This window comes from Oryzias latipes, chromosome 13 (genome assembly GCF_053564925.1).
Source record: "Oryzias latipes strain Hd-rR chromosome 13, Olatipes_Hd-rR_3.1".
NCBI lineage: Eukaryota > Metazoa > Chordata > Actinopteri > Beloniformes > Adrianichthyidae > Oryzias > Oryzias latipes.
In genome coordinates, this window is record NC_136249.1 from 11,687,357 (window position 1) to 11,714,447 (window position 27,091).

Sequence of the window (27,091 nt, forward strand, 5' to 3'; positions counted from 1 at the left end):
AAGTTACTCGGCTGACACGTAACTAAGATTAAAGGTGCAATGGAGGCCTCGTCCTGACTGGAGTTCATAACTTTTGAACGAGCTCGAATTCGTCGAAAGCATTCGGTTCCGGGCGGGAAGCTAGAAAGGCGTTCGGGTGTTTTTTGTGTTTAAACTACGAGACAGAGACCGACTTTAAATTGAAGTCGGGCGAAAATCTGAGCGGCGGCTTTGAAGTCAAAATAATGCACATGCGAACAGTTCCTCGCGCCTTAGTCGTTCCGTCCTAGCAAAAATGGTTGGGAAGTGAGGGGCTGGGTGGAGGGGGGGTTTACAGTTGAGGTGGAAGTTTCCAGCGGCAGCGACGGGACTCTCTGGCGCAGACGGTGGGGGGGTGCGAGGGTCCGACATGGGAAACGGGGTGTGCTCCCGGAGGCAGCGGAGGATCTTCCAGTGCCTCGTCCTGGTCACGGTGGTCGGCGGGATGATGTACGGAGGGATGATGTCGTTCGAGATGCACAAGCAGCTGAAGAGGACCGAAGTCATGGCAGTGAAGTATCAGCAGCATCAGGAGTCTCTCTCGGCTCAGCTCCAAGGTACACAGCAACGACGAAGTGATTGAAAGTTGATCACACCGCTGACAGAAAAACTCGCTCTGACGGAAGGCATTGACATTAAAAGTACTTCTGTTCCACTAAAACACACCAGAAAGGTGCGCTTCGTTCAGGCTCCCAAAACCAGGCTGTTGTGTTGTTTGGAGTTCAGTCTTTTTTGTTGTTGTTGTTGTTGTTGTTGTTGTTGTTGTTGTTGTTTTTAACTGAACTTTAAGTGCTTTCACTTACCTACCTAGTAGGGTGTAACGATACGTTAAGTCTCTATTCGGTTCGGTTCAGAATTTCATAGTGCTCGGTTCGGTACACTTTGGTTCGGTACTGCTGTTTAAGAAATTTGCCTGATATGAACTGCTATTATGAACTATTATTTTATTGTTATTTATTGTGTGCTCCGCACACCTGAATTTCTCCTTTAGGAGATTAATAAAGTTTTTAGATTAATAAAGTTTCTGTCTGTCCGTCCGTCCCACTGTCCTTTTTTTATGGTACAAAAAAGGCAGAAAAAAATCACTTGAAATTTATTGGTTTTACATAATAAATCAAAGCGACCTATGTAGATGAACTACTTTATAAAATAAGAAAAACTATTAGCTGCCAGGAACAAAAAACTGTGGATACTTAACATTTGGCTCGAAAATGTTTTTTTTTAACTTGTACATTTTGTTACAGTCGGGTGATGCCGTTTTAAGTTCGTTAACAGATTAAATGTGTTATCTGTGGCATACGCTATATTTGTGTAACAATCTCAACAAACAGCATTCGACTTATCCAATTGTCTTTTTCCTTCATGGATGCTGACAACAAAGCCAAAGTTATCCCACACAGGATAGCGTACATAGATGGGCGGGTGTCCTCATCTTTGGCCTCGCGTCTGCGTTAGCCATATGTTGACATGCTTACTGTCACCTACTAGCGTCTCGAAGGAAACTCACGGCTAACATAAGGTCCGCCTCTGCGCAAAGTTAACTCAGTGGCGACCCGGGGGTTATCTATAGCCACTAAGACTCATGGGAAGTGTGAAATCTTGTGTGTTGAATCCTTCAATATAAGTGAGAGAGCTGTGAAGAGAAGTGACATTCATGTTGTTACGCTATTTGTGTGTGTTTTTACAATGCATATGCGGAAAAATAAAGAGAAAAAACATACCGAAACGGCACAGCAGTGTCCTGAACTGAAACTGCCATCCCTGAAAGGTTCGGTTCAACTACTTGTATTGTTATACCCCTACTACCTGGAGAATTGGCTCCACACAAAATAGATCTTTAGGTCAATCAAGCTCCAAAGCATTTCCCTCTCTGTGAAATAGTATAGTAAAAAAAACACACACACAGAAAAATAAGTAGAATTAGATTAATTAGTGTAAATAATGCACCATTCGCAATGCCCTCAACAATGGCCAGTCAAGCCAGTTCCAATGAAAAGTCTATGTTAATGCCATTACACGCGTGTTGCAGGGTAAACCAGGCCAAACTTTGACCAATCAGGGACTTGGATTTGTTAGTGACAAATGGATGACATCCCCTTTAATTCAGGGAAGCGGCAACCTTTTAATGGCGGGTTGTGCCCAGCTAGATTTGACACAGAGGCTTTCACATTATCGGAAAGGAGCTAAAAGAAAAAGTCTGGAGCAAGATTCACTGGATTTGCTCCACTTTACCATTTCACTCCAAGCCTTTTCCAACTGTCAGACATGCACCAGTAAGCAGTAGAAAAATGGAAAAAGAACTTGCCCCTTCTAGCTTGTCCACTGTGAATATCATGGGCTAAATGCGCGTTCAAGAACCCGCATGTAGCTCGTTCTTGATTTTTTCTTCCCATGCTTGGTGTGTCTGCAGCTTAAGACTTGTCTGTCACCTCAAACTTGTCTGTCAAGGTAGACCCTACCAGTCGTATTAGCTCCAGACAACACCGTCTTTAGGACCACCTGCTTCAGGAGGCAGCTTACAAAAGGTAAAAGAGAAAAAAATGGTGCCAAAAGGCAGGTGCCAAGTCTTGCTGGAACGGGAAATAACTTTTTTTAAATTTAAATATTCTCAGCAGTTGGAAGAATGTGTTGTGTTTTAACTTCCTGGTAGAAGGCTGCCCCTGCCTTAGACCTCAAGAAAACACAGTGGACCAACACCAGCAGATGACATAGTTTTCTAAACCACCTCTGACTGGAAAAACTTTATGCTGGAACTCAGAAAACTTTCTGTGATTTTGCCCCACCTCCTTTCTTTCTAGCCATGGGACCTAGATTACCAATTTAAATATGTTTATTTTACCTTGAATGGAGCCCATTGTATCACTAAAACATGCCAATATTCTCTTTTACTCAGATACTATGCTTCTGATGTTGTCTCTGCTTTTACTGTTATTTGATATGGAGAACAAGAGGCTCCTTAGAAAAATTAAAACAGCTTTTTGATGATCGGTAATAAATTGTGATAAAAGCTTACCAAGTACAATTTCTAATTCAACAAGTCATTTTTAATTAAGTCAAGATATTGTCACTTGAATCTAATTGCCTAACTTCTAAAGTACACTTAAAATATTTTCCAGACTATAGAGTGCACTTAAAAATAATTTGCACAAACCAAATGTTTCCAATGAGGTATTTGAAGAATGGAAGAATGAATGAAAGAAGTATGGTAAACATAAAGATTATTTAAATATTTATTTGCATCCCTTTTAACTGCTGAAACATAACAGTAGCTCAAGCAGTATAATAACAGATTAAACAATATTCTTTGATTGCCGTTTTCATTTCCCCCTCTTTGCACTGAAAGCAGAGAAGTTCCCTACTTCGCTGACAGAGTTCAACAGTCATGAACCTTCTTGATGTTTCTTTTGTTTTCGTTCTCATTGTCGCTTTCATCGTGAGAAAAATTATCCCCGAGTTTGTTCTGTTTGTTTCTTGTCAATTTTCTTCAAAAGTGTTAACATACTTTTTAAGAATCATAGGGCTGCCTTTTTGGTGGTGTTTGGATACATTTTTCTGCCCCAGTTCTTTCCATTCAACTTTGCATTAATTTGCTTGGATACACCATTACGGGAACAACCAGTTTCTTTAGCAATGTCCTCATGTGCCTTAACCCTTCTGGTGTCAGGAATTGTCTGAACAACTTCATTATCTGATTTAAAAGACCAAAACACCATAAGCAACCAACTGGGTCAGTTTTCTGAGAAAGGCTTCTTGCTGTTCTAATTGGACTGTAACAAGTCAACTTGTATTTTACCTGTCATGGCTTTTTAATCTTGGCATTCTAGGTTGATCACCAATAAGCATCTCTGAATATGTAGCACATTTGGGTAAATGCAAAATTGGTGCATTTTGCAGTGAACAACAAAAATATAGGCAAAGCGGTCAAACGACAATGTAAAACTGAATAGTGCATTCTAGCTTCCTTGAAGATCCAAAGTGCTCAGTCTCATTCACCCACATACCTTCACACACTTATGCATAGACACATTTTGAAAAAAAGTAAAATAAAAACATTCAAAAAAGCCCAACAAACACAGTTTTAAGTCTTTATGAAAGCACACAAATATATAATCAAATACACTCTTGATTGAACTTGTGGTATTTTGCTTGTTCTTTCAGTAAAGTGGTATATGCACATTGCTTCCTGGAACTATGGTTTATTGTAATTTAAATCCATCCAGACACCTAATCATCATCATGCTTCAACTCACCTTATCAGCAAATATTAACAGTCATTAGGTCAGATGCTGGAACATCTGCTGCCACCATGCACAGCTGGCAGGACAGCACAGTTGCTTCATTTTCCAAGCTGTCACAGCTACCTAATAAGGCTTAGTGTAAGCACAGCTTTGTTTACTCCCAGTTAAGGTGGTTCCTGTTGGAAGTGGTGTCATGTGTTAGCGTGAAATTATTGCTTTAAAGAAAATATCCTATGCCCAAAACCCAGCATGACGAAGCAGATAGTCTTGTTTGGTTTTGTTAAACCTTTTGACATTATTTTGTATTTCAAGTGTGAGGCAATTTTCCCAGCAGATGTTACTCCCTTCCTTTTTTAAATTCAGCAACTTGATAAAATTTTTCTAAATAGAAAGAATCTGTTTATGTGCAGATTGTAACTTCACAAAAACATAAAGACTTTTTTTTAACGTATTATAATAATGAAAAAATATTTGCTTCACACACTTTGCTTTCACCTATGGTGAAAAGTCATATCAATGTCTTATAGCTAGCTTTGGGGGTGTTTGGGTCCTTCTCCACACTGTTGATGGGAATGGTCCTGCATTGAAGAGATCTGGGTAAATCCAATACCCAATTAATTGTTCTCTAGTCCCCCACCCCAGGACTCTGTTGGAAATGTCTATAATTTGGTGTTATTAGGGGGTAGCTTTTGCTGAACAACATTTGTCAGGCTAAGGCCTTAAGAATACAGAGTTATAGCTCTGTTAAACATGAGTGTGTATTGGTTTTCTGTGAAGAGTCGGAGGAGATGGAGTGTGGAAAAAATAGTCTTTTTTGCACTTCCTTTTAGCCTTAAAGCTGCATGTTTACATATAGAATTGGACGATACGCCCAAATAAATTTGAATCCCAAATTTATTTAAAACTGAATTACAAATCAATTTTCCGAAAAAAGAAAAACCCAGCTGAGAATATTTTTTGTTGTGTTTGCTCTGATTCAGTTTTTTGGGTCAAAGACCTACTACGCCTGCACCAATTCAACGCTCCACTGACCCAAAAACAACATTGGTGTGTTGCAAACACAAAACGTGACGGAGAACATTGTGATATCATTTACATCCCCCTGAACAATGTCGGTCAAGACAAAAAAAACTGCCTCCTGTTGATGTAGACGCACCATGATTTGAAGCTGACAGGAGTAGTAAACACCACCACCCTGTATTGGTGTGAGCATGGATGGGAGGAGTTTTTTTAGTGGAACTGGGTATCGTGTTGCTGTCGCGTTGTCAACACAGCTGAAAGAAATGGTGTGGAGTGAGTAGGCCCTTAAAAATTACTGTCTCTCACAGTTGAAGTGTACCTATGATGAACATTAAAGAACTTTCTTTTATTTGGCACAATTTTCTAACTCTGTTACATCCGAATACCCTTTTGCCGCCATTGTAAGTCCCAGGGAAAACTGGAAACTTAATGGATGAGTACTTCTCAATCCGTTACCATGGTGGTAATCTAGTGTAACTTGGTAGAGTAGTATCACATCTTGAGGAACTTTTCTACCACAACTGCTCTGTCAGGAGTTCAAAGAACGTTGTGCAGCAGTAACCTCAATCACTTACTTCCTTTAGGTAAACATGCTTTACTCTGCTTACATGACATGAGGTTTTGCAGAATGTCCTAATGCATTCAGCTTGAATTACTGGGTGGGGAGTGTTGTGACATACTGCTTTCCAGGGCAGGGTTTTTTGTGTATGTTTGTGTTAAAATTCAAACTCTGAAGAGAATTAGTTTACCTGGTCTTTCACCTTCCTAACCAGTAGTCCTTTTTTCCCCCCAGCTGTTTGCTAGCTAATCAAGCTAATCTTTGTTTATCTTTAAGTATGCGTAGATGAATGTAGTGTTTTTTTCTATCATCAAGACATAATATAATTTAGCATTGATGAAACTGCATTTCAGTTCATTTTACTTCCACTGCTTAGCTTGAGCTCTTTGTTAAACACTATCTATCCAGCCTTCCTATCGCTGTGGGCTTGAAGCAGCTGTGGTGACAGAATAATGTCACCCTTTGAATGCAGCGGTATTTCTTGACTTCATGTTGCTCAACCTAAAAACCACACCCATTTTAGTTGGCTGTAAAGCAATGGATCGTTTTGACAAACCCACTCCCTGGCCTTGTTCTTAAATCCTAACGTTGGCTACAGTTTCACTCTATCTGGAAGTTGGTCAAAGCCGGGGAGATTGATGCTGCTGCTTATTCTGCAGCTTATTCTCTGTAAAGAAAAAGAAAAAATGGGTTGAATATAGTGTTCCAGCTGACTGTTCATGATTTGTCTCTGACAAACATTTTTCTGAATGACACTCATTTACCCTCTGCAGGACTATAATATAATATAAATGAATAATAAAAGGATTTATTTGCTATACATAATTGGTTGATCAATAAATCAGCTATTAGATGACTTTTTTCAGAAAGCCAGAATTTTTTTTACACTTTTTGATTATCTGACATGAAAAAAACGCACTTTGTTCACAACAGATTACTTTTTTTTTTTAAATTTTTTTGTTTATATTTTTGTTTTTACTCATTTAGTTTATTACTGTTCATTTAAACATGAAGGCTACGATTAAAAGAAAACTGTTTAACTGCTGCATCTGCATCAGTGCCATAACAAGCACAAAAACACATTTAAAAAAGATTTTAAAGAATAACTAGTATTCTTTACTCTAATACGTAAGCTTACAGGAATAAAATAAAACATCGACTTTTGTAATTTTTTATTTAAACTTTTTTAAAAATAGTTTTCTAGGCTTACCCTTCAAATATTGAAAAGGAAGTAGTGTGGGCATTTGTCAAATGTCTGAGCCATTTGACTATTTTTTTTAGCATTGTTTTTCTTTTAGCGTTCCTGCAGGCTGGTTGTTTTTGATCAAATGAATGTCAAGCCAGATGCTGGGTCTTTCTGAATTCTTTCTGCTCATATGGTAAGAATTCTTGCTGAATGATAATTAAGTATCTACTCTGAAAAGGATATTTGAATTCACTGAATTGAAGAGGAAACGAGATCAGATGTCACTTTTATTTTCTTTAACATGGGAATCACTGGGCCTTCCCATCTGAAAGAAGAGAGGAGGATCCAATCCCACAATTCTTTGCAGTCACAACATTACATAGATAACTGACCATTTTTAAAATTGTTCAAGCTGAAAAGCAGGAAAGCATCAACGGAACACTGATCAGCTTTTTAATCAACTTTCTGCTCTAAAAGTTTGTTCTAAAATCCACTAGTGTGGATGAACTCTGGAGCTTCTGGGATTCATTGTTTTTTAAGGACGTTCAGTTAAATTGAAATTACCAGACGGATCTTAACCAAGATTTTAGACTTTCTTTTCAACCATTTTGGATTTATCTATTTAGTTTTGCTGTTCCTGTGCTTCTCATCAGTGCATTTTTTAAATGTACCGTAATTTCTGGACTATAAGCCGCTACTTTTTTCCTGCGCTTACAGCCCTGCGGCTTATTCAGTGACTCGGCTAATTTATGGATTTAATTGGCGGCCGCCATGTACGTACTTTCGATCTCAGTGAATGGTTGAATTCTCTATCTAACACTAAGCACAAGGCATTTATTTTTCAACACACCTCTTAGCAGCCAAACAGCATGGACTTGACTTCAGGTCTTAGACACTTCAGTCATGGTTCAACAAAACGAAACACGCATGCCCGGCTGCATCCCAGAATCCTTTGGGGCCATTAGACCCAACGTGCACGTGATCGCCGCTACAATATGATGAAGCTTTCAAGTTAAAAGCAATCGTTAAAAGCAGCGTAAAAAAATCCACCATCACCAACGGGTTTGGAAAAGCCGGTCAGCTGCGTGACGGAGAGAACAGCCCATGCTCCGGAGTGAATTTACCTCTGAGTCACAGTGACTCGGCTGGCTGCACGTAAATATGTTGGAATAACATCAGCCTTTATTTTGTCGGGACACGACTGGAAACACAAATCGACGTGGTCGTTTTTACGGTTTCTAAGGACTGAGCGGAATTTTGCTTTGAAAAGCTCACAGCCTCCGTGTGAGCTGGAGACATCTTCTCCTGCTGCTCGTATAGAGCTGCGGGGCCGATGGCAGTCTGATGGCTCCCACACGTAACAACGCATCCGCCCCTCATACACAAAGCGTACAGTATTAAGTCCGATTGCTTTGCACAGACACGATTTGCTCCTTCCCCCGGCGCAATGGGGACGAAGTGCTCCTCCTTGAAGCCGCCCTGGCCAGAGGTGTCGGAGTAGATAGGAAGGGGAGACAAGGAGCGCGCGGGGCGAGCGCAGAGACTTCTGACGCACGCGCCGCACTGAGGCGCGCGTATCGGGCATTGCGCTGATTTTACCGGTGTGTTTTTTTAACCAGTCCTGTTACTCCCATAACGCTGCTGCGACACAAGCGGAAGGAGAGCTGTTCCCGTTCACCCCTCCATGCACTGCTGATACTTGCTCATTCTTAAACACGTACAACAGTATGGCGAGCCGGGCGTTGGCCCCGCCTTTAGCCCCTAAGACTCATGGGAAATGGGGAATCGCGGATGTAAATTTCCTCATCATAACTGAGGGATGTAATGTTGATTATATGGTTACTGTTTGTAATTTTATGTATGATACCTAGATTGTCAATATGTAAAAAAAAAAATGAAATAAAAACACCATAACTGAGGAACTTGTGAACAGAATAGAGGTCCGTGCTGTTTGACAGATGTTGATACACTCAAATACATGAGACTGAGGCAAAGCTGACTCCACCCACAGTGTGCTAATGAATCTCACTCTGGGATTCAGGACGTGATCTGTCAGGATGACATTGTCGCCTAACACATACGCGGCTTGTACTCTGACGCGGCTTGTGTATGTATAAAAGTAATTAAACACGTGAAAATGGGTGGGTGCGGCTTGTAATCGGGTGCGCTTTGTAGTCCGGAATTTACGGTATTTACTTTTTTTGTAGTCCATCTTTTTATATATTTTTACGTCAAGTTGTGGAGAGACCATCCAGTATGGCGTCATTAATGTACCTGCTCGAGAAATTGGGTCAAATTCCTCCGATCTTCATATGATCTTCCGATGATCTTTCTGTTTCTTTTTGAATGGATGGTTAAAAGGAAGATGGTGGAAATTTTTTTGGGTGGTCTTTTTGCTTCACATGAACCCAGTGTGACCTCAGGACATCACTCTCAGACTGATAACTGATAACAGACACAACGCAATGGTACAGGAAATCTAAACATTAAAAAGAGGTGTCTCAATAATCAACAACTAATTAATAACTGATTAATTATTAGCATATCTGATTCTTTTACCTAAATGTCACCATCAAATCTATTTGTAGTTTGTACTTATTTAGAGAAAGAGAAAAAGAGCCACTGCCATCATTTTACTGTACTGATTTTCAGGAATTTACTGTATGTTTCCCCACCATACTTTCTTTAAATATTTGAGCTAAATTGTTATAAAAAATACGTATTTTTCTGCCTTTTTAAAGCTTTTTACAATGTGTGGGTTATGCTTATGTTGCAGGGCTTTAATGAGTATCCAGATACAAGGACATCTTCGATTTGTTCCCTAAAAATTGACTATGAAAATCTGTAATGTCCCAGTTTGCTGATTTGAAACTTTATAAATATAGCAAAGCATAGTAGAAATACATTTCCGGTAATGTAGTAATTGCTCTAAAATTGCAGAATAATGTTGGATTTTACGTACCAAACAAACTGTAGGCATTTCTGTCACTAGAAGTAAATAAATCCTCAAAGTAAGGCTTTTAGTGTTTTTTGTTTTTTAGTTCTGGAAAATAATTTTTTTTTTAAACATGGTCAAGAGTATGAATAAAAATATATTGAATATGAAAAGAAGATGGTTACGAAAATTTGTGTTCAAATATGTGACGTCATCCGACTTCTGCAAGCATTGGTGGAGAAGCCTCTCAGGAACACATTAGCAAAAATTTCATTTAAAGTTTAAATTTTTTTTTTTTTTTTAAATATTTCGACTAAAGATCTGTGTACCGTTGACCTTGATTTGTGAATTGAATCAGATGACAACCTAGTAATGATCCACAGCCCTATTATGCCTTCCAATAAACAAGCTTCTGCTGTTGCCATAACAGAATTTAAAATAAGTCAAGTATTTTCGGGAGTTTCCACTGCTTTCACTTTATAGGAAAAAAATTGAAATAAAATGCTTGTATGTAGTTCCTGCAGATAAACTAGGATTGGTTGTGTGCTCAAGTTTTTTATCTAAACATTTGTTAACCTTGTGATCTTACAATTTAACACAGTTTCATTTCTTTTTCTGAACAGCACTTGTGTGGATCTCTGTAGATGTGAGCAGGGAATTTGGACCTTTTTTAAAACAAAAAATGCACCTCAGACTCCACTTCCAATTCAGCATCTTTGGCCAAATCTGTTCAAAACAACCTTTTCCACATCTCAAAGCAGTAAGCGGGAAGAGGTCTCCCTCTGCAGAAAGCTTCCTTGTTCTCACACCACACATGCTCTTAAACCACAGTGTGGGGAATGAGTTTCATAGGTGTTGGAGGAAAATCCTCTGCCAAAAAGGCAGGTGTCGAAGGGATTACTTGAAATAGGCCTGTTTTCTTTCTATAAACACATGTGATGTGACAGACTGATAAGAACTGTACAAGAAATCAGTGGAAAGTCTGTAATGTAAAGTAAAAAAACACCTCTTCTCTACATGATATTTGAAAATTATTTGTGCTACTTGCTATTTATGTATTTGTAAGTTCTCATGAGTTTACACACCGTTAGTTAGAAACTAAATATTTGAATTTAGGATCTTTATATAAAGTTTCTATCATTGGTGTTTTACTATTTGCATCCTTCTACAAGTTCCCTGTCCATTTATTTTGGAAAAAAGTTGGCCAGATGCCATTGCTTAATTTTAACTCCAACAAACACTTCCGGCTCATATTAAAACCTTAGTGCTATCTTAGATGACCCCACCCTTACATTGACGTGTTCTTCCTACCATGATAAAGGTGGAAAGATTTCATGTAATCCATGGACACCAGTGAAGATCACAAATCATTGAAGAAAAAAGGTTCAGCTCACTGTCTAGTGGGTCTAGATGACCCAACTCCCAATGTTAAAATGCCTAGGATAGCACAAGGGTTACTGCCAGACGATCACTTTGTGCAAAGCTGTTCAACAAGCTTCCATCGGAGCAGAGGTTTGAATCTTTGCAAAGTCATCAGGAAACGGGGCACAGTCACCCTTTTTTCAAGACCATTAACCATGGAAAACATTGTTGTTGTTCATAAGGTCACAAATTGTGAACTTTTCAGTCTGCAACTTTTTGACAGCAACACATAGAATTGACCTTTAACAGGATTTCCGTGCATTTGTTGGGTTTTGAGTCGTCTTACTTTGTATGTGTCAAAACAAAGGTTGCATAAGATGAAATAAAGAAATCTTCAGTGTTGTGGGGGTTAGGATATTAACATATAGGTCAGGTGTTTTCTTTACTCCCAAACTGCAGTCAGGGATTTATGTTTAAGCAGATTCCCTCACAACAATGTGCATATTGTTGTCTTTTGTAAGGAAGAAACTCAAGTTAAAGACTAAACTAACTTTTCGTTTTGTTAATGTCTTTGTACTAGACATTCTTCTGAAAGTCTGCGATCATCGTTTGGGATGAGATTTGGGGTGTAAATTGTTGTAGCTTGCTACCCTACCAACCAACGAATGTTCTTATTTGTTTTTCAACTGTTTCATCATGTTTTTAGGTTTTTCCTAAATGTTTCAAACTAAACTCAAAGTAGTCACGAAATCCTCTGTTTTCACCTTCATTTAATCTCTCTTTCCTGTCTGTGTTTGTGGTTCAGTGGTGTACGAGCATCGCTCTCGCTTGGAGAAGTCTCTTCAAAAGGAAAGGTTAGAGCACAAAAAGGCCAAAGAAGGTGAGGAAATGCCACTCGCTTTACGTACTGCTGACAGTCAAAAGTCCCATTACATGTCACACACCAAGTCGTGCAAAATGTGTTCTCTATGTTTGACCGCAGTTACACCTGAACCCCCAATCTAACCTCTTAATTCTGAGTATCAAGCAGGGAGGCATTGGGTTCCTCTTTTAGTCTTTGGTATGTTGGTATCATTAGAACCCACAACCTCCCAGGCTTGGGGCAGACGCCACCACTAGGCCACTTAGACCATTTAGTGGTAGGAGAAATAAAACTCTTCTTTGTCTTCCACATCTGACTGTAAAGTTCCAAACTGATGGCTGTCAAAAGGTCATTCGGATTCTTCAATACATTTTTTTTATCAGATCAATGAGGCTTCCTCCAATAGTCTAATGTTTACAAGCGTGGTCTTCATGAGCAAAATGTTCTTGGTGTCACAGATGACCTCTGGACAGGTAGAAGCATTTACTGCAGCACATTGTTTTATGTGTTTGCTTAAGAATTAGTGGATTCTAAGTTTTAGCTTGAAAAGTTTCAGCAAAGAAAGCCTTCAGCATAGTTTGTTCTTATGTCTTTAAGAAAAACTCAAGATTGCTGAATCCTAAAAATCTATATTACCGTATTTTCCGGACTATAAGTCGCCCTTTTTTTCATAGTTTGGCAAGGGGTGCGACTTATACTCCGCAGCGACTTATATTAGAAATAAATTGAAATAAATACATTGTTAACCCTCCTGTTATGTTCATTTGTGAGGAACAGAGATGATGTTCCTGGGTCAATTTGATGTATGAGGTATGTTAAGTGTTAAGAGTATGTTAAGTGACTCAGAGAATCAGCAAACCTTTTTTTACAGTAAGATCTTGAAGGCTAACAACATAATATTCTATTTTCCAATGATTTCATAGATTCAGAAATGCAATAAAAATGACAACTGTTTCTACAAATACAGGATGAAAACAGAGTATTAGTTGGCCAATGATGCTTCATGAAAGGAATAAATAAATATGAGAAAGAATTACTGTGAAACTATGAGATAAACAGTCTGCTATGATTGTCATATGAGTTTGTGAAAGTTATTAGTTCTTGGTCTCAGATTTTGTCAAATAAATTTCCCGTCACAATGCGACTTATAGTCCAGTGCGACTTATCTGTGTTTTGTTTCTACTTTATAATGCATTTTTGGGCTGGTGCGACTTATACTCCGCAGCGACTTATAGTCCGGAAAATACGGTATATACAAGTTAAGCTGCATTTGTAGTAAAACATGGGGGGCAAAAACAACTTATTCAAACTTTTTAAGTAATTATGATTATGCTCATTTTAGCAAAACGGGAAAAAAGTGTTGTTTTCTTGGACATAGTTTCTGCAGAGCAGCAGTAACCATTAGAAATTCACCTGTGAGTTATGGGCGGGACCATTGGCACAGGAAACCCCGCCCCCCTGCCCCTGCTGTTACTGGGAGCTTGTGGCCCGCCCAGTGTATTTTCTGTGTCCCAAATAAGCTCTTTTTCAAACAACATTTTTTTTTGTCTACTGCTGATTCACAATAATTTAAATAAAGAAATTAAACAATGAGCTTAATTTTCTTTATAAATGTCGTCCATTATGAAAAAAATACAACAAAAACATGTTAAAAACACCAAAAACAGAATTTTACGGTTGTGTGGCACAGTTCAGTGGGATTAAATGAAGTTCATTTCAGGTCACTTAGGACCTCTCTATAAAAAAAGCTTTTTGGAAAATCTTTGAGTCTGATATAATATGAACTGCGGTGCAGAAATATAACAGTTGTATAAAATAAAAAGGTTTGTACTGGTATAATGATGGGAAATTACCACTCCCAACAGCTAAAATTAAATTCTAATAACTTTTTTGGTTTGTTTTTATTTCAGATTTTCTGGTTTATAAGGTTGAGGCTCAACAATCACTTAACAAGGAGAAAGTAAGTCTTGAAAACGGTCACCTTTTTAATTCTTTTTTTATACTAAAAGGCCAGCTTTAAGTAAATGTATTTTTTATTGTCCTGTTATTTCAATGGAACTCATGAAGCTTTTTTTTTCTTTTTCAAATGTTTTTTTAATACCTCACCAAACGAAGGACAGAGAAACCTTTGGTTTTTTTCTTCATTTTTTTAATTACTTGTGTAATTTTTGTTCCCATCTTCTACAGCAAGAAGCCAACAGCAAGTTAAACTCTTTACAAGGACAACATCAAATGTTGAAGGTAGGATGATTTGTCATCTCAATAAAGTTCACTAAGTCACAGCACAAACGGCCCTTCTCCGTCTTCTCGTCCGACACTCTTGCAAACTGCCCCGTCATACCACATCCTTCCTGTTCAAGCCCTATGAAATGACGGTGTGTTTTTCAAACGCATGACGAGAATAATTTGTTTTGTCAGAATCAGCACGAGGAGCTGAAACGGCAGTACTATGAACTGCACGAGCAGCACCAGCAGCAGGGCGAGGACCACAGTCGGCTGCTGGATGAGCATAAGGAGCGCTTCGATAAACTGCAGAAAGCCAAAGAAGTGGAAGTCTCGCAGCTCAAAGGTGCTCGTGCTCTGCTTTGTCCCAGAACTTCTTAAGTCAACTGTTTAAAGATGCATTGACGAGGTTGCTACTAAAACAACCTAAACAGACAAATGATCTTGTTTTTGACACCACTAAGAAATACTCACCCTGGCATCTGAATTGATAACAACAATAAAAATAGTGACATCTAGCGGCCAAGGTTGTAATTAGGGATGCACACAATTTCAATCCCATTCTATCAATTTATTGTGCTGTGATATTCATCATTTGCGTTATTCTGACAGATCTGGATGTTGAGTTTACACAGTTTCTTTATAGTCTCTCTTGCAAAGCTGATGGATGGATCCTTTATTCATCATTGTCACATGTATAAATGACATTTAAAGGGGTCTTAGGTCAGTGCATCATTCATTAAAAAAACAAAAGTATAGCACTTTAACTAATAAATAAAAAGTGCATCATTTGGTCATTAAAACAAGAAATTAAAAACAAATGAACTTAAAACAATGAAATGGTTTGCTGTTTTACAGAGAGTGTGTATAACTTAAGAGAAGAGAATAAACAGCTGAGGAAAGCTCACCATGACATTCACACCCAGCTCCAGGAGACGCAGGTGAGGAGGAGACTGGCAGGATCTCCTTTTGCTTTTCTGAAATAGTTTGGTTTGATGTCCAAAGGTCTCTCACGGCAGTGACTGATTCAAAGCTGCTTTTTATTTGCAGGTCCAGCATCAGGACCTGAAGGCGGCGCACGAGCAGCTCAGGATGACTCTGGAGGATCACAAAAGTGCTCTGTCTGCAGCTCAGGTGGTGAACAGAAGCTTGTTTTTGTTGTTTTTCTGCATAATTCCAGCTGATTTTGAATGTCTATTGTCATGTATGTTCATGGTAAAGACGCAGTATTTTTTTACAAGGAGGTTATTTTATATTCTTTTTAAAGATGAATAAAAACGAACCTAATTTTGTTTGGGTAAAATCTTCATGTTAAACAAATTTCATCTTTAGTCCAAATTTCTTCTCATTAAAGGGAAAAACTTTGATTTTTTGATTTTGATTTGAAATGGTTTATTTCAAGCAATTAAGTAGAAATAATACACCAAAGCAATATAATCATCAGGTGTACATTCATAAAGTAACTAATCAAATGTATGATAATTAGACATATTAATAAATATTGCTTGAAAGGGAGTGGAAGGAAGCGAATTTATATAATCCCACCCCGTTATACTATAACCATTTTATTACATGATTTATCAATATCCGCTTCCCAGTTTTTATCAGACAGAATTAAAGAAAAAACTTAAAGAATTAAAGAAAAAACTTTCAATCCTCAGTTAAAAGGAGGAAGACGTCCCAGATGTGTTTCTTGGCTTTCAGTTAATGAAACTAACGTTGCTGTTGTTTCTTGAGGGAAACCTTTAAAATGCTCAAACGGTTTATTGAATTTAAAGCGCTCCACTGGTTTCCTTTGGAGCTCCAGCAATAAAGTAAATGTGCTCACTCTTGGTTATTTATTTATTTATTTTCTCTCTGCCTGCTGTCTTCAATCGCTGCCCCTGGGTGACTATTGGCTCCCTTTACCGCATAAAAGAGCTTTAATTTCCTTGTCAGATCAAAATCGGTCATGAAATTACTGCGGAGAAAAATTTAATTAAACAGGAAGGAAGAAAAGTTTAAAAAAAAGAAAATTCTTCTGTCTGACTGATTCAAGATCTCTGCATGCCTGTGCATTGGTACTGGCCAAATGCAAAGATGAGTTTAAAAGGTCAGATTACCTTTGCAAATGAAGAGGGTTGAATAGTGTTTTCACTAATAATGCCCATGATTTATACAAATTAGTTGTTAGTTAGATTAGTTGATTAGGAGTCTGTAATTTATCAAGAGCACAGACAGATTTTTTTAATTCTAAAACAAAGACAGAAAAAGTTTAAATTTGGAATCCTCAATAATATTTGCACATCATCTGTATATATCTATACCAGCAGATAAATCCATAAAAATGAACTGATGTCAAGTATTTTTTTCCACGTCATCACTGGAAGAGTGATGATGCATTTAAAAAGTTTACCATGTCAGCCGCGTTGTGATGACGGCAGTTCACCTGTGGCCTTTCAAACCCCGCCCACTGCTTCTGTTTGATTTACCGGCCTTTATAGCAGATACCAAACCCGAAAAGGAGCTAAAAAGCTATGGTCCAGGAAAGCCCTTTGAAGTGGGACTAAATGTGGTTCATAAGGACACATACAGATGTTTAACAGTTTGATTAATTGATACGCATGGCTTTTTAAACGTCAGTCTTCATGTGCTTTTTAGCTTATTTGTGTCTGTTTCTGTCATTTCAGCAGCTCCTTTTCTTTCTTTTCCTCCTGTTTACTTAACTCTGACATTTTTTTCTCTGCCCATTCTCTTTGTTTGCACTGTATGTTTGTATTTATCAGCATTAGTTGACTTGCTTAGAGCCTAGATAAATATTTGCTCGATTTCACAGTTTTAACATTTCAAATTTGAATTATAAGGGAACCACAGATGCAATATTAGCTTTGAGGAAGCTTCTGGGGAAGAACAGAGCTGCATCGAGTCTTTGTGGATCTAGAGAAAGTCTATGACAAGATACACAGAGAGGAGCTGTGGTTTGGAAGAGGACGTCTGAAATTGTAGAAAAGAACATTGGAATTGTTCATGGACATGTTTGAGAGCTGGAAGACTGTGGTGACAGTAGTGATAGGTGTGACAGAGGAGGAGGTTAGACAGGAGCAGACGTGATTTGTGACAAAGACGAGTCAGCCAGAAAGAAATGACAGGTGCAGAAGACTGTGATGGCCCTGTTGGATTAGAGACAGAGACTCTGAGTAAGAGACGGGAGGCAGAGCTGGAGGTATCAGAGGTGAAGATGTTGAGGTTCTCTGTAGGAATGATGGATGGATAGAAAGGAATCCATCAGAGGAACAGCTCATGTAAGATTTGTTGGAGTTGAATGCAGGGAAGCAGACTAAAGGCCTGTTCACACCGGGACGAATTTCGCCGGCGATTTTCGCCGACGTTTAACGCCTCGTGACTAAACAAAGGGCACCAATGAGAGTGTGCACACCGACGCGAAAAAACGCCAGGCGCCAAAGCGTCAAAAAAATAAACGCCTCGGTTTCGTTTTTTTTTTTCGACGCGTTGCGTCGAAATCTATTCGACCAATGAGAACGGCGCTTTTGCACACGTGTCTGGAGCTTCTGAAGTTACAGTAAAACACAACTTGGGGGCGCTCAAACACAAAACTGCCTTGCTGAGCACACATACCAGCGAAGAAGATAGACGCCAAGTAGCGTCTACACTGCCGCGAAGAAATAATGACGGACATTCTAAAATATCCCCGAACCAAGCACCAGTTGGAGCTACTGGTGCTTGAAATATTCATGTTTTCTTTGTATTATTCTGACAAGCGTGTAAATACTTGCTCTCTTCTTCTGAGTGAAAAGCGACTTTAAGAATCGTAAAGTTGCGCAGCGCCACCTTGTGTACAGGAGTATTTCTGTTTACATTAAGCGCCATCTAATGTCAGGGAATGAAATTGCATGTTCGCTCCGCTCATCGTCAGCGAAAATCGCCTGGGTGTGAACACAAAAAACGTGGTGAAAAACGCTGGCGAATAACGCCTGGTGAATATTCGTCCCGGTGTGTACGGGCCTTAAGATGGTCTGGACACACTGAGAGGAGAAACCCATGATGTTGGTAAAAGAATGTTGAGGTTGGAGATACCAGGAAAGAGGAAGACCAAAGAGGAGCTTCGTGGATGTTTTCAAAGGAGGACATGAGGCTGGTTGGTGTAAGCCAGGAGGATACAGTTGTTCACCTTTTGGCACATCCTTTCAGGGGTCGCCACAGCGAGTCAGCTTTCACTGATTGGCACCGGTGGTTTGGCAGAGAGTTTTACGCCAAATGCCCTTTCTGACACAGTCCTGTATTTTATCTGGGAGGCCCAGACTTGTGCTCCCTTCTGGCTACGTAATTAGACAGCAGCACAAAGGGTCTTGCCCAAGGACCCACACTGGATGAGGCTCATTGCACCCCCTGGGAATCAAACCTTGATTTCCCATGCTCCACTTAACCGACTGAACGTTACAGCTGGGATAACTTGGGGTTAAATCTAGGTGTGCTTTGGCGCACCCTAAAGGGAGCAGCGGAAAGTCAACGAAGTGGATTACTGAAAGACCTACTTCAATAAAAATAGTTTTTTGGTGTTTTTAACATGTTGTTGTGGCATTTTTCTGATGATACATATTAAGAAAATTAGGCTCAAAATTACATTTCTGAACATCTAAGCATTCAAATCCATGAGAATTATGAGCAGTCAGAAGATATCATTTGAAAAAAACAGCCTATTGTTACGTAGGAAATATGCTGGGTGGGCCACAAGCTCCATTCTGATGCCTCCACATGTAGACAAATAGATCCATGAACGTCTTTGTTTTCCTCGTCTGAGTTGGAATCTGGATTAAAACTGTACGGCTGCATAGCTGCAATAGCTCGCCATTTTTGTTACACCTGCAGTGTTAGGTAGGGGGAGTGAGGGGCTGCAAGCTAGCGGGTGAATGCACAAAACGAGATCCCTCAGCAATGGGGAGGGACAGGGAATGGGGTTGTCCTGCGCCAACGGTCCCACCCACAACTTGGATGCGAATTTCTAAAGATCTACCGCCAATCTGGAGAAACTTTGTCCCAGAAAACAACACAGGTGTTTAGATTTTGGCTAAAAACGGCATAATTATAATTAAAAGATTGGCAGCGCTTTCAAAACAGATCAAAGGATGATTGGAGTGAGTCTTTAAGTTTACCAGTTCTCATGCAGTCCCCTCACATATTCATATTTATAAAAAGTAAGTTTATTACTAAAATATGGTCCAACAGGCTCCGGCTCCAGCTGTCTGTGCTCACAATGGTTCCCATGCTTTACTCTCATCCTGTTTGCTGAAAGAAGCCCAGAAGCGTTCAGATGGAGAAGAAAAACATCCACAGTAAATCGCAGCGCTGACGTTTCAGGAAACTGTGTTTACCTTGTAAAAAAGAAGAAACCATCAAGTTGTATATGTTTTCTGGATGCCGAAGATGTGATGACGTAATGTGATCCCTGTGCTGTGTGTGGGTTGATAATTGAAAAAGCTACTATTGGTAAGAACAAACATCACTTTTAAAGACAAAGACAAAAAAAGGGGGGTTTTGCAAAAATGTCTTCTGGTTATTTTAGATTGTAAAATGAAAAAAAATGTCTGAAATAATTTTAAACATCACAAGAAATGAATAAAAGACAGAAATAAGTTTAAGGATGTTCACTGAAGGAGAACATCAAGTTGTGAATTGGTGCCTTCGGAATTTCAACTTGTCGTTTTCTTGAACCTGGCAGGCACAGGTAAATGAATACAGGCAGCTGAAGGAGTCTTTGGACAGGGGGTCCGTCATAGCTCAGGCTGGTCCAAACCCGGCCCATCAACAGGCACAAGCGGTCACCGCTACACCAAAGCCTTACGTCCATGAAGACCAGCCGCCAGCCATGTTGGAACAGGCACACAAGGAGGAGGGTGTTCAGCAACACCCCCATGCTCAAAGAGACGCTGAGTCACAGGTAGTGTGGCGTTATCGGGGAATTGTCTCTCACATCAATCTGGAGAAGATTAGGCAAACTTTGACAAATGCTGGGTGGCATTTATGTGGTTTCCTCTCAGCTGGACCGTCAGGATTCTGAGGTCATCCCCCAGCACGCCATTTCAGAGAGGGAGGAGGACGGCGAAGGAGAGGCGGAGCGGAGGAGGGAGCTGGCAGAGGAGGAGATGGCTCAAGCAGGAAAGCCCGAGAAGCTGGAGGAAGACCTGGACCAACCACAAGTGGAGCAACTGGAAGAGGAGGAGGAGGAGGAGGAGGAGGTGGTGGGGGAGAAGCCAGACGAGAATGCCCTGGATCGACAGAAACGTCATCCACAGCTGGTCCGATTTTTGCATTTACAATGCATTTGATGACATTTAAATTGTTTCAGCAAATATGCATTTAACAGGATCATATTGAGAGTATTCCTTATTTACAATTATGATAGTTTTTTTTTGTTAAATTCAATGAACCTCAGGTTGGGAATGCCAAGTCCCCCTACGAGCAGCAGCAGGAGCAGCAGCGCATCGAGGCGCTGAAGGCGGAGGAGCGCCGGCAGATCCAGATGCGACAGCAGGCCCTGCAGGCCCAAAGAGAACAGGTGCTGAGAGAAAGAGAGCAGCAGCTGAAGGAGGAGAAAGAAAGAGAGGAGCAGCACCACAGGGAGGCTGACAGACGGGAGCAGCTGCTGAAGGAGGAGCAGCAAAGGTTGGATCCCAAATCACACCTAATGACAATTCAAAATAAGTCTTTGTCTTTAACAAGCCACTTCTCATGGTCCCTGTTAGGAGGAGGACAGAGTATGAAAATTTGGACAATGACATTGTTCAGGGAGAAGACGACCATAAGATCAACGATGTGGAAGGTGAGCCATAAAAATCCTCTTAAACCTTTTTTATACAACAAGAAGTGTAATTTATTAGGATTTAGAGAGAAGTGATGAAGATCTGTTTAGAAATGATTTTTTCCACAAAACAAACACCTTTTTCTTCGCGTGATCCAGTCGTCTAATGTTTATTAATACATAATGCAGTGTTGAACCCATTGTCTTTATGCGAGATCTGGACTGACTGACCCCTCCCCCCCCCCCCGGCGCTCTAAACATGAAGTACCTGAAAATCTCACAGACTTCAATAGAGAAATAAACAGCTATTACCCATTCTATTGGTCAGAAGAACAATTCTTACTCTACCCTTTTTTTAACATGTTCTTGCTCATTTTCTTTTCTTTTTTTTCCGTAAATTAAGTTTTGAAAGTTATAAACTGACCAATCAGGTGCCTGAATAAATTTAGGCACTGCCTGCTGTCCGATGTTTAAAAGGTTTGACAGATTTCATGTGGTAGGGGTGAGAGTGGGAGTGACGGGTGGTTGCCCTAGAAACGACGCCTCACACTGACTTGAACCAATCGCTGCTCCAACATGTCGGCGTCTGTATCCCAAAAAAATGGCGACTAAATAACTTCATTTTGTTGAAGCCAGAATTAAGCCATTTTGTACGAGTGACGTCACACTAACTCGGTCCAGGTCTCACATACAGTCAGTGGTTAAACCACAGTTATTTAAAATGTATAACAACTAAACTGCTGCATCAAATATAGGTTTCATTGGTTTTAAGTCTTTTTTATAGTCAGGTTTAACCCCTTCACACTCTGTCACTAATCTGCAACGCACCATTCAATCCAGATCTCCACTGAATTTAGGAAAGGAAAGGAAAATGTTATTAATCCTGTTAATTTTAGGATTAATTTTAAAATTGTATTGCTTGTTTTTAAAGCTCTACATGGACTGGCTCCAAAATACATCTCTGACCTCATTCAGATTTACAAACCGGCTCGTGCTCTGAGGTCAGAGGGCCAGCTCCAGCTTGTGGAGCCCATGACGACGCTCAAAACTAGGGGAGACAGAGCGTTCTCTGTTGTCGGCCCCAAGCTGTGGAACGCTCTGCCATTGCATGTCAGAGCAGCGCCCTCTGTGGAGTGTTTTAAAGTTTTTATTCTCTAGCTTTTAACACCGCATGAGTTGTGTGGTCCTCTGTGTTTTTATCTGTATTTATATCTTGTTTTTACCTTGTTTTTATTTTTATTTTATTTTTATCCATTTTACTGGTGTACTTTGTTTTTATTTTGTCTGGCAATCTTTTGTCTGGTTTTTTGGTCACTGTGCAGCACTTTAGAAACTGCCTGTTTGAGAAATGTGCTATATAAATAAAGTGGATTGGATTGGATTGAAAAAAAACGAAGAAGGATATTTTTTTTATATTCCTGGAAATAAAGTCAGGCGTGAAGGGGTTAAAGCCACCCGAAGGTTTCTCTACGTGTAACTGGTTTCTGCGTTCTTCTTCACAGAGAGGGACATTGTGCTAAACGAGGAAGAGGAGAAACAGGAAGTGGATCACAGGGTGCAACCACATCAGGTAACCTCTGACCCCACCTTATGTCTATAAAGTCTCAAAAAGCATCTAATAATAACAAATCATCAAAACAAACAACCAGAGGCTCTTCATCATGGATGAAAACGATCAGCGCTGAATCTTGATGCTATTATTTTCCCATCATAATGGATGCTGTTTAAAATTATATTGTTGGAGTAAATGTAGCAATTAGTCCTAAAAACTACAACACATGTAGTTTATTATTTTATTTTAAATGAAACGTTCGTCCCTTTTCTTTTTCCTCACACCAGTCTTATCTTCTGATCAGCACAATCATAATTCTTTGTGATGGCCTCTTCTCCAGGGTGCTGCTGATGGTGAGGTGGACCCGGAGGACGACCCCAACAACCAGGGAGAAGACGAGTTTGAGGAGGCAGAGGACGAGCGGAGGCCGCACAGGGCGGCTGAGGAGGAAGAGGAGGGGGTAGAAGAGGAAGAGGAGCCGGCAGCGCCCGCTCAGCACAGCCCCCTGCGACCTGAACAACCTGCTGCAGACGAAGAACTGGTGGTGAGTTGACAGGAACCATCTCAGTGGCCTTGTGGTAGAGTGTCCACCCTGAGACTGGAAGGTTGTGAGTTCAAATCCAGACAGTCTAAAAATGGGACCCAATCCCTCCATAGGGAATGGGTCAAATGCAGAGAACTATTTTCACACACCTCGGTGCGTCACAGCTAGTGGGACTCAGTTTTAACTTTAAGGAGATGAGAACAAAGCAAACGATACCCCACAGAGACTTAATAGAATCGCATCACAGTGCAAAAGAGAAACAGAAATGTGAGGACAGAGTAAGAGCTGAAGGAAAGAAACCTGTCACTTCATAAAAGTTGAGCCTGACCATGCGTTTGCAGATTGCTGGAAACCCAGATCAGCAGGAAGATGCACTAGATGATCAGTACCAGGAAGAAGTAGAAGATGAGGTAACATGGACACAAACACTACCCGCTTCGTACTGCATGAGATCAAAAAAGCTCTGCTTATTTTTAGCTGACGTAAACCATGAGAATAATGTGACTAAATAAATGAAAACACTGATAAAGAACATTCATCTGCATGATTTTACTTTTTGTTGTCTTTCAGGCCCAGCAAGACACAGCTGCAGAGAAAAAAAGAGAAGAGGTGGAGGATGGGGTTGAAGATGAAGGGGAGGATCCTTATAATGAAGAAAACATAGAACAGGTGGGTTCTGGGTACATTCTTTTCTAAAAGATACACCTGGACCAAAACGTCCCTTGAGACTCGCCACACTCACTCAATCCAGCATCTAGTGGCAATTAGTGGAACTGCGGCCAAACCTTTTCATACAGACTGGATCAGAAAAAGGGACTGACATCAAGGGAAATAAAATACAGCATTTTCACTTTGATTTGTTGTTGCCATTCTGATTTTCCGTCATTTGTAAGGCCATAGACAACATTTCTCTTCCTGTGCTGTCATGCTAACATTGCACAGCATTTTTCGAGGTTAAGAGGAGTCATAATCGCGTTTGTCGGCACTACTTCTGGGATTATTTGGTTTTATTTTTATAAATTCTGGGGGAATGAGGTTCACACAGACAGAACCACTCTGACATGTCTTTAACATGTTCTTGTAGCGTTTTTCTGACCATTGAAGACACATTTAAACTGCTTTTCTGAGACCTTGTGGAGCAATCATGAGCAGGCCAAAAAGATCTCTTTGGAAAAAGGTGGTGTTTGTTATGTAGATGAAGTAGCTTTATTGTGATCATCCACCTGCAGACAAATAGGTTCATGTCCGTCTTTGTTTTCCTCGTCTGAGCTGAATGGGGAAGGGTTGGGGTTGCTACATGTCAACAGCGCCGCCCACAACAACATTTCTAATGAAATGCTGCCACTCCGGAGAAACTGTGTCCTAGAAAACGCTAGTTTCTGTTTATTTTGGCTAAAAACAGCATAATCACAATTCAAAGACCACTAGGAGCACCTTAAAAACATTTTAAAAGATGATCGGAATGGGACTTGAAGTCACAAGTGGATCTTGAAAAAGTTGTTTGACTCCTTGCTCCTTGCAGAACAGCAACTTTATCTGTAGTTCCCAGTCTGGATCAGAGGTTTTGCATTTGTTTCCTTTTTGACTACATGTGATTGTTTTCAATGACCTTTCACCGTAACCAGGTTCTGATCATCCTCTTTGCTTTGCTCTTCAGCTTTACTGAGTTCCATTTGAAGGGATACTGAATGTCATGTTCTTAGATTGATGTAGAAATCCTTCCTGACTCCTGAAGCTTGAAGCAATAACCTCTCTCCTCTCTTTGGAATTGAAATTCTGTTGGTTTGTTTTCAGGATGAAGAAAAGCGCCAAGAAGGGCCCAGAAAAGAGGAAAAACCCCCAAACGGCGCAAAAGAGAATGAGGAGGAGCATTACGAGGAGGAGGACGAGGGAGTGGAGGAAGACGGTGCCGCTCCAAACAAAGGAACCAACCGGAGAGCAGAGATGTAGGAGGAGCAGAACCGTCAGCTGCAGTGCCTTTCTGACCGCCGCCCGCCTCACTCTTCCACTCGTTTCCAGAAGAATCATTCAGAGTTCCTCTTTGGAAAACTGGGAGAATAAAATGTAAACACTGTACTCTGTGAGAAGGACTGGATTTGCAGTGCAGAGCCTGCTTTTATACTGTATATTTTTAGTCTTAGCTGTTTATCTGCTATTTTTTACCTGTTCACACATCTGCCTGATTGTTTAAGTGCCTCACAGCGTATGTTTTATCATTGGGACATTTTAGTGAAACAACAGCAGAGATATATTATATTATCAGTTTGTTTACTTGTTCAGACTTCTGTTATTTTTCATGCATGTTTTTGAGCAGGAATTCAAACTCCAATGGTGACGTTTAGTAATTTATTGCTGATGACGGCTTTGACAATCAGAAAGCTGTGGCCGTTATCCGTTCTCGTCCCTGACAGAAGCAGCTTTTGCCACTTTCTGATGGTTGACGGGCAGGAAAACGGATATTTCTGCAAATCCCAACTAAAGATACTTCTGGTGACGGTTCTTCGATGCCCAGTATCGCAGTGACTTATGCCTTTCCACTTTTGGAGATCTGCTTTTTGGTCAATCTACACTTCAGAAAAGCATTTTCAGCTGAAGAGCTTTGAGCTGGCAAAAAGGTGAAGATTTCAAGTTCAGTGTTGGCTTGAAGACTATAATGTAAAGCGGCTTCCTCTACAGTCTACTGTCCAATGTAAAGTAAAATATTTGTAAAATTTGTACACCAGCTATATTTAATACAAAATGAGGGATTTTGAGTGTATTGAATCATGCATTTGTGGATGAAATGGAATAAAAAGATTGAATGGTTTGAAGAGAATTGTGACAGTCTTAACACTGTGTCTGTTTTGAAGCCTTTTTTGTAGAAATCAGAAAATTCTTTTGACAAGACCACTCAGTCTTAAGTTCCCTATCTGGGTTCATTGTTGCCTTTTTTTCATAACAATCTATTGCTTTCAGTCTTTGAATGACCCTGTAATCTTCTGGAGACCGCCTTATTCTAAAACTTTGGGTTTTTTAGTGAACATCTTCTAGAACTTTCCGTCTTCTGTCATGACTTGTGGTCTAAAAATAATCTGCCTTGCCTTCTCTCCATCCATCTTCTAGTCCGTTTAATCCCTTTCGGGGTCAAGGGGCTGCTGGAGCCTATCCCGGCCACTTCCAGGCGAAGTGAGGGGACATCCTGGAGAGGTCGCCAGTCTGTCACAGGGTCGCACACTCACATTCACACCTAGTGACAATTTAGAGTAACCTATGAAGCATGTTTTTGGACCGTTCGGGAAGGCCGGAGTCCCCGGAGAGAACCCATGCATGCACGGGGAGAACATGCAAACTCCACACAGAAAAGTCCCCCATTGATGTTCTGCTTCAGGTCCCCCAGCCGGGACTTGAACCAGGGGCCTTCTTGCTGTGAGGAAACTGTGCTTAGAACACAATCAAATGCTAGAACAGTGCATAGAAGACCAGCATATTCGTGAACTATGCCTGAGGGATGATCAAATTCAGTTATTTTGCTTTAAAGAACATATTTGGCTGCACGGTGGTTAGTGCTCTTGCCTCACAGTAAGAAGGCCCTGGTTCAAGTCCTGACTAATTATTTAGATCATTCATTAAACAGAAAAGATTAAAAACATTTTCAGCAGCAGGTTCCTGCTCTGCAGAACAATTAACTCAAGACATCCATAGTCGTCCGTCTCGAGAGACGATGGTGTAGCTCCTTGTTGAATCTACCTGCACCACCGAGAGTGGCTGTGCAGTTCGATTTTGGAATGGCAGTCCCTGCCACACTTTGTACAGGTGA

At 40.2% G+C, this 27,091-nt stretch overlaps 1 protein-coding gene across 2 annotated transcripts; it reads left to right on the top strand.

Moving 5' to 3' along the window:
- Positions 1-26,110, top strand: golim4a (golgi integral membrane protein 4a). 2 transcript variants are annotated; one of them, XM_004075882.5, is made up of 16 exons: positions 1-575; positions 12,124-12,198; positions 14,091-14,140; positions 14,368-14,421; positions 14,599-14,749; positions 15,262-15,344; positions 15,454-15,537; positions 20,120-20,338; positions 20,439-20,696; positions 20,834-21,063; positions 21,144-21,220; positions 22,702-22,769; positions 23,092-23,295; positions 23,637-23,705; positions 23,866-23,964; positions 25,090-26,110. In XM_004075882.5, the coding sequence occupies exons 1-16, from the start codon at positions 389-391 to the stop codon at positions 25,243-25,245; spliced, it is 2,064 nt and encodes a 687-aa protein (XP_004075930.1). In that variant the 5' UTR covers positions 1-388; the 3' UTR covers positions 25,246-26,110. The 2 variants fall into 2 exon arrangements, with proteins under 2 accessions (XP_004075930.1, XP_011481153.1); XM_011482851.4 differs by lacking the exon at positions 23,637-23,705.
- The last annotated feature ends 981 nt before the right edge of the window (positions 26,111-27,091 follow it).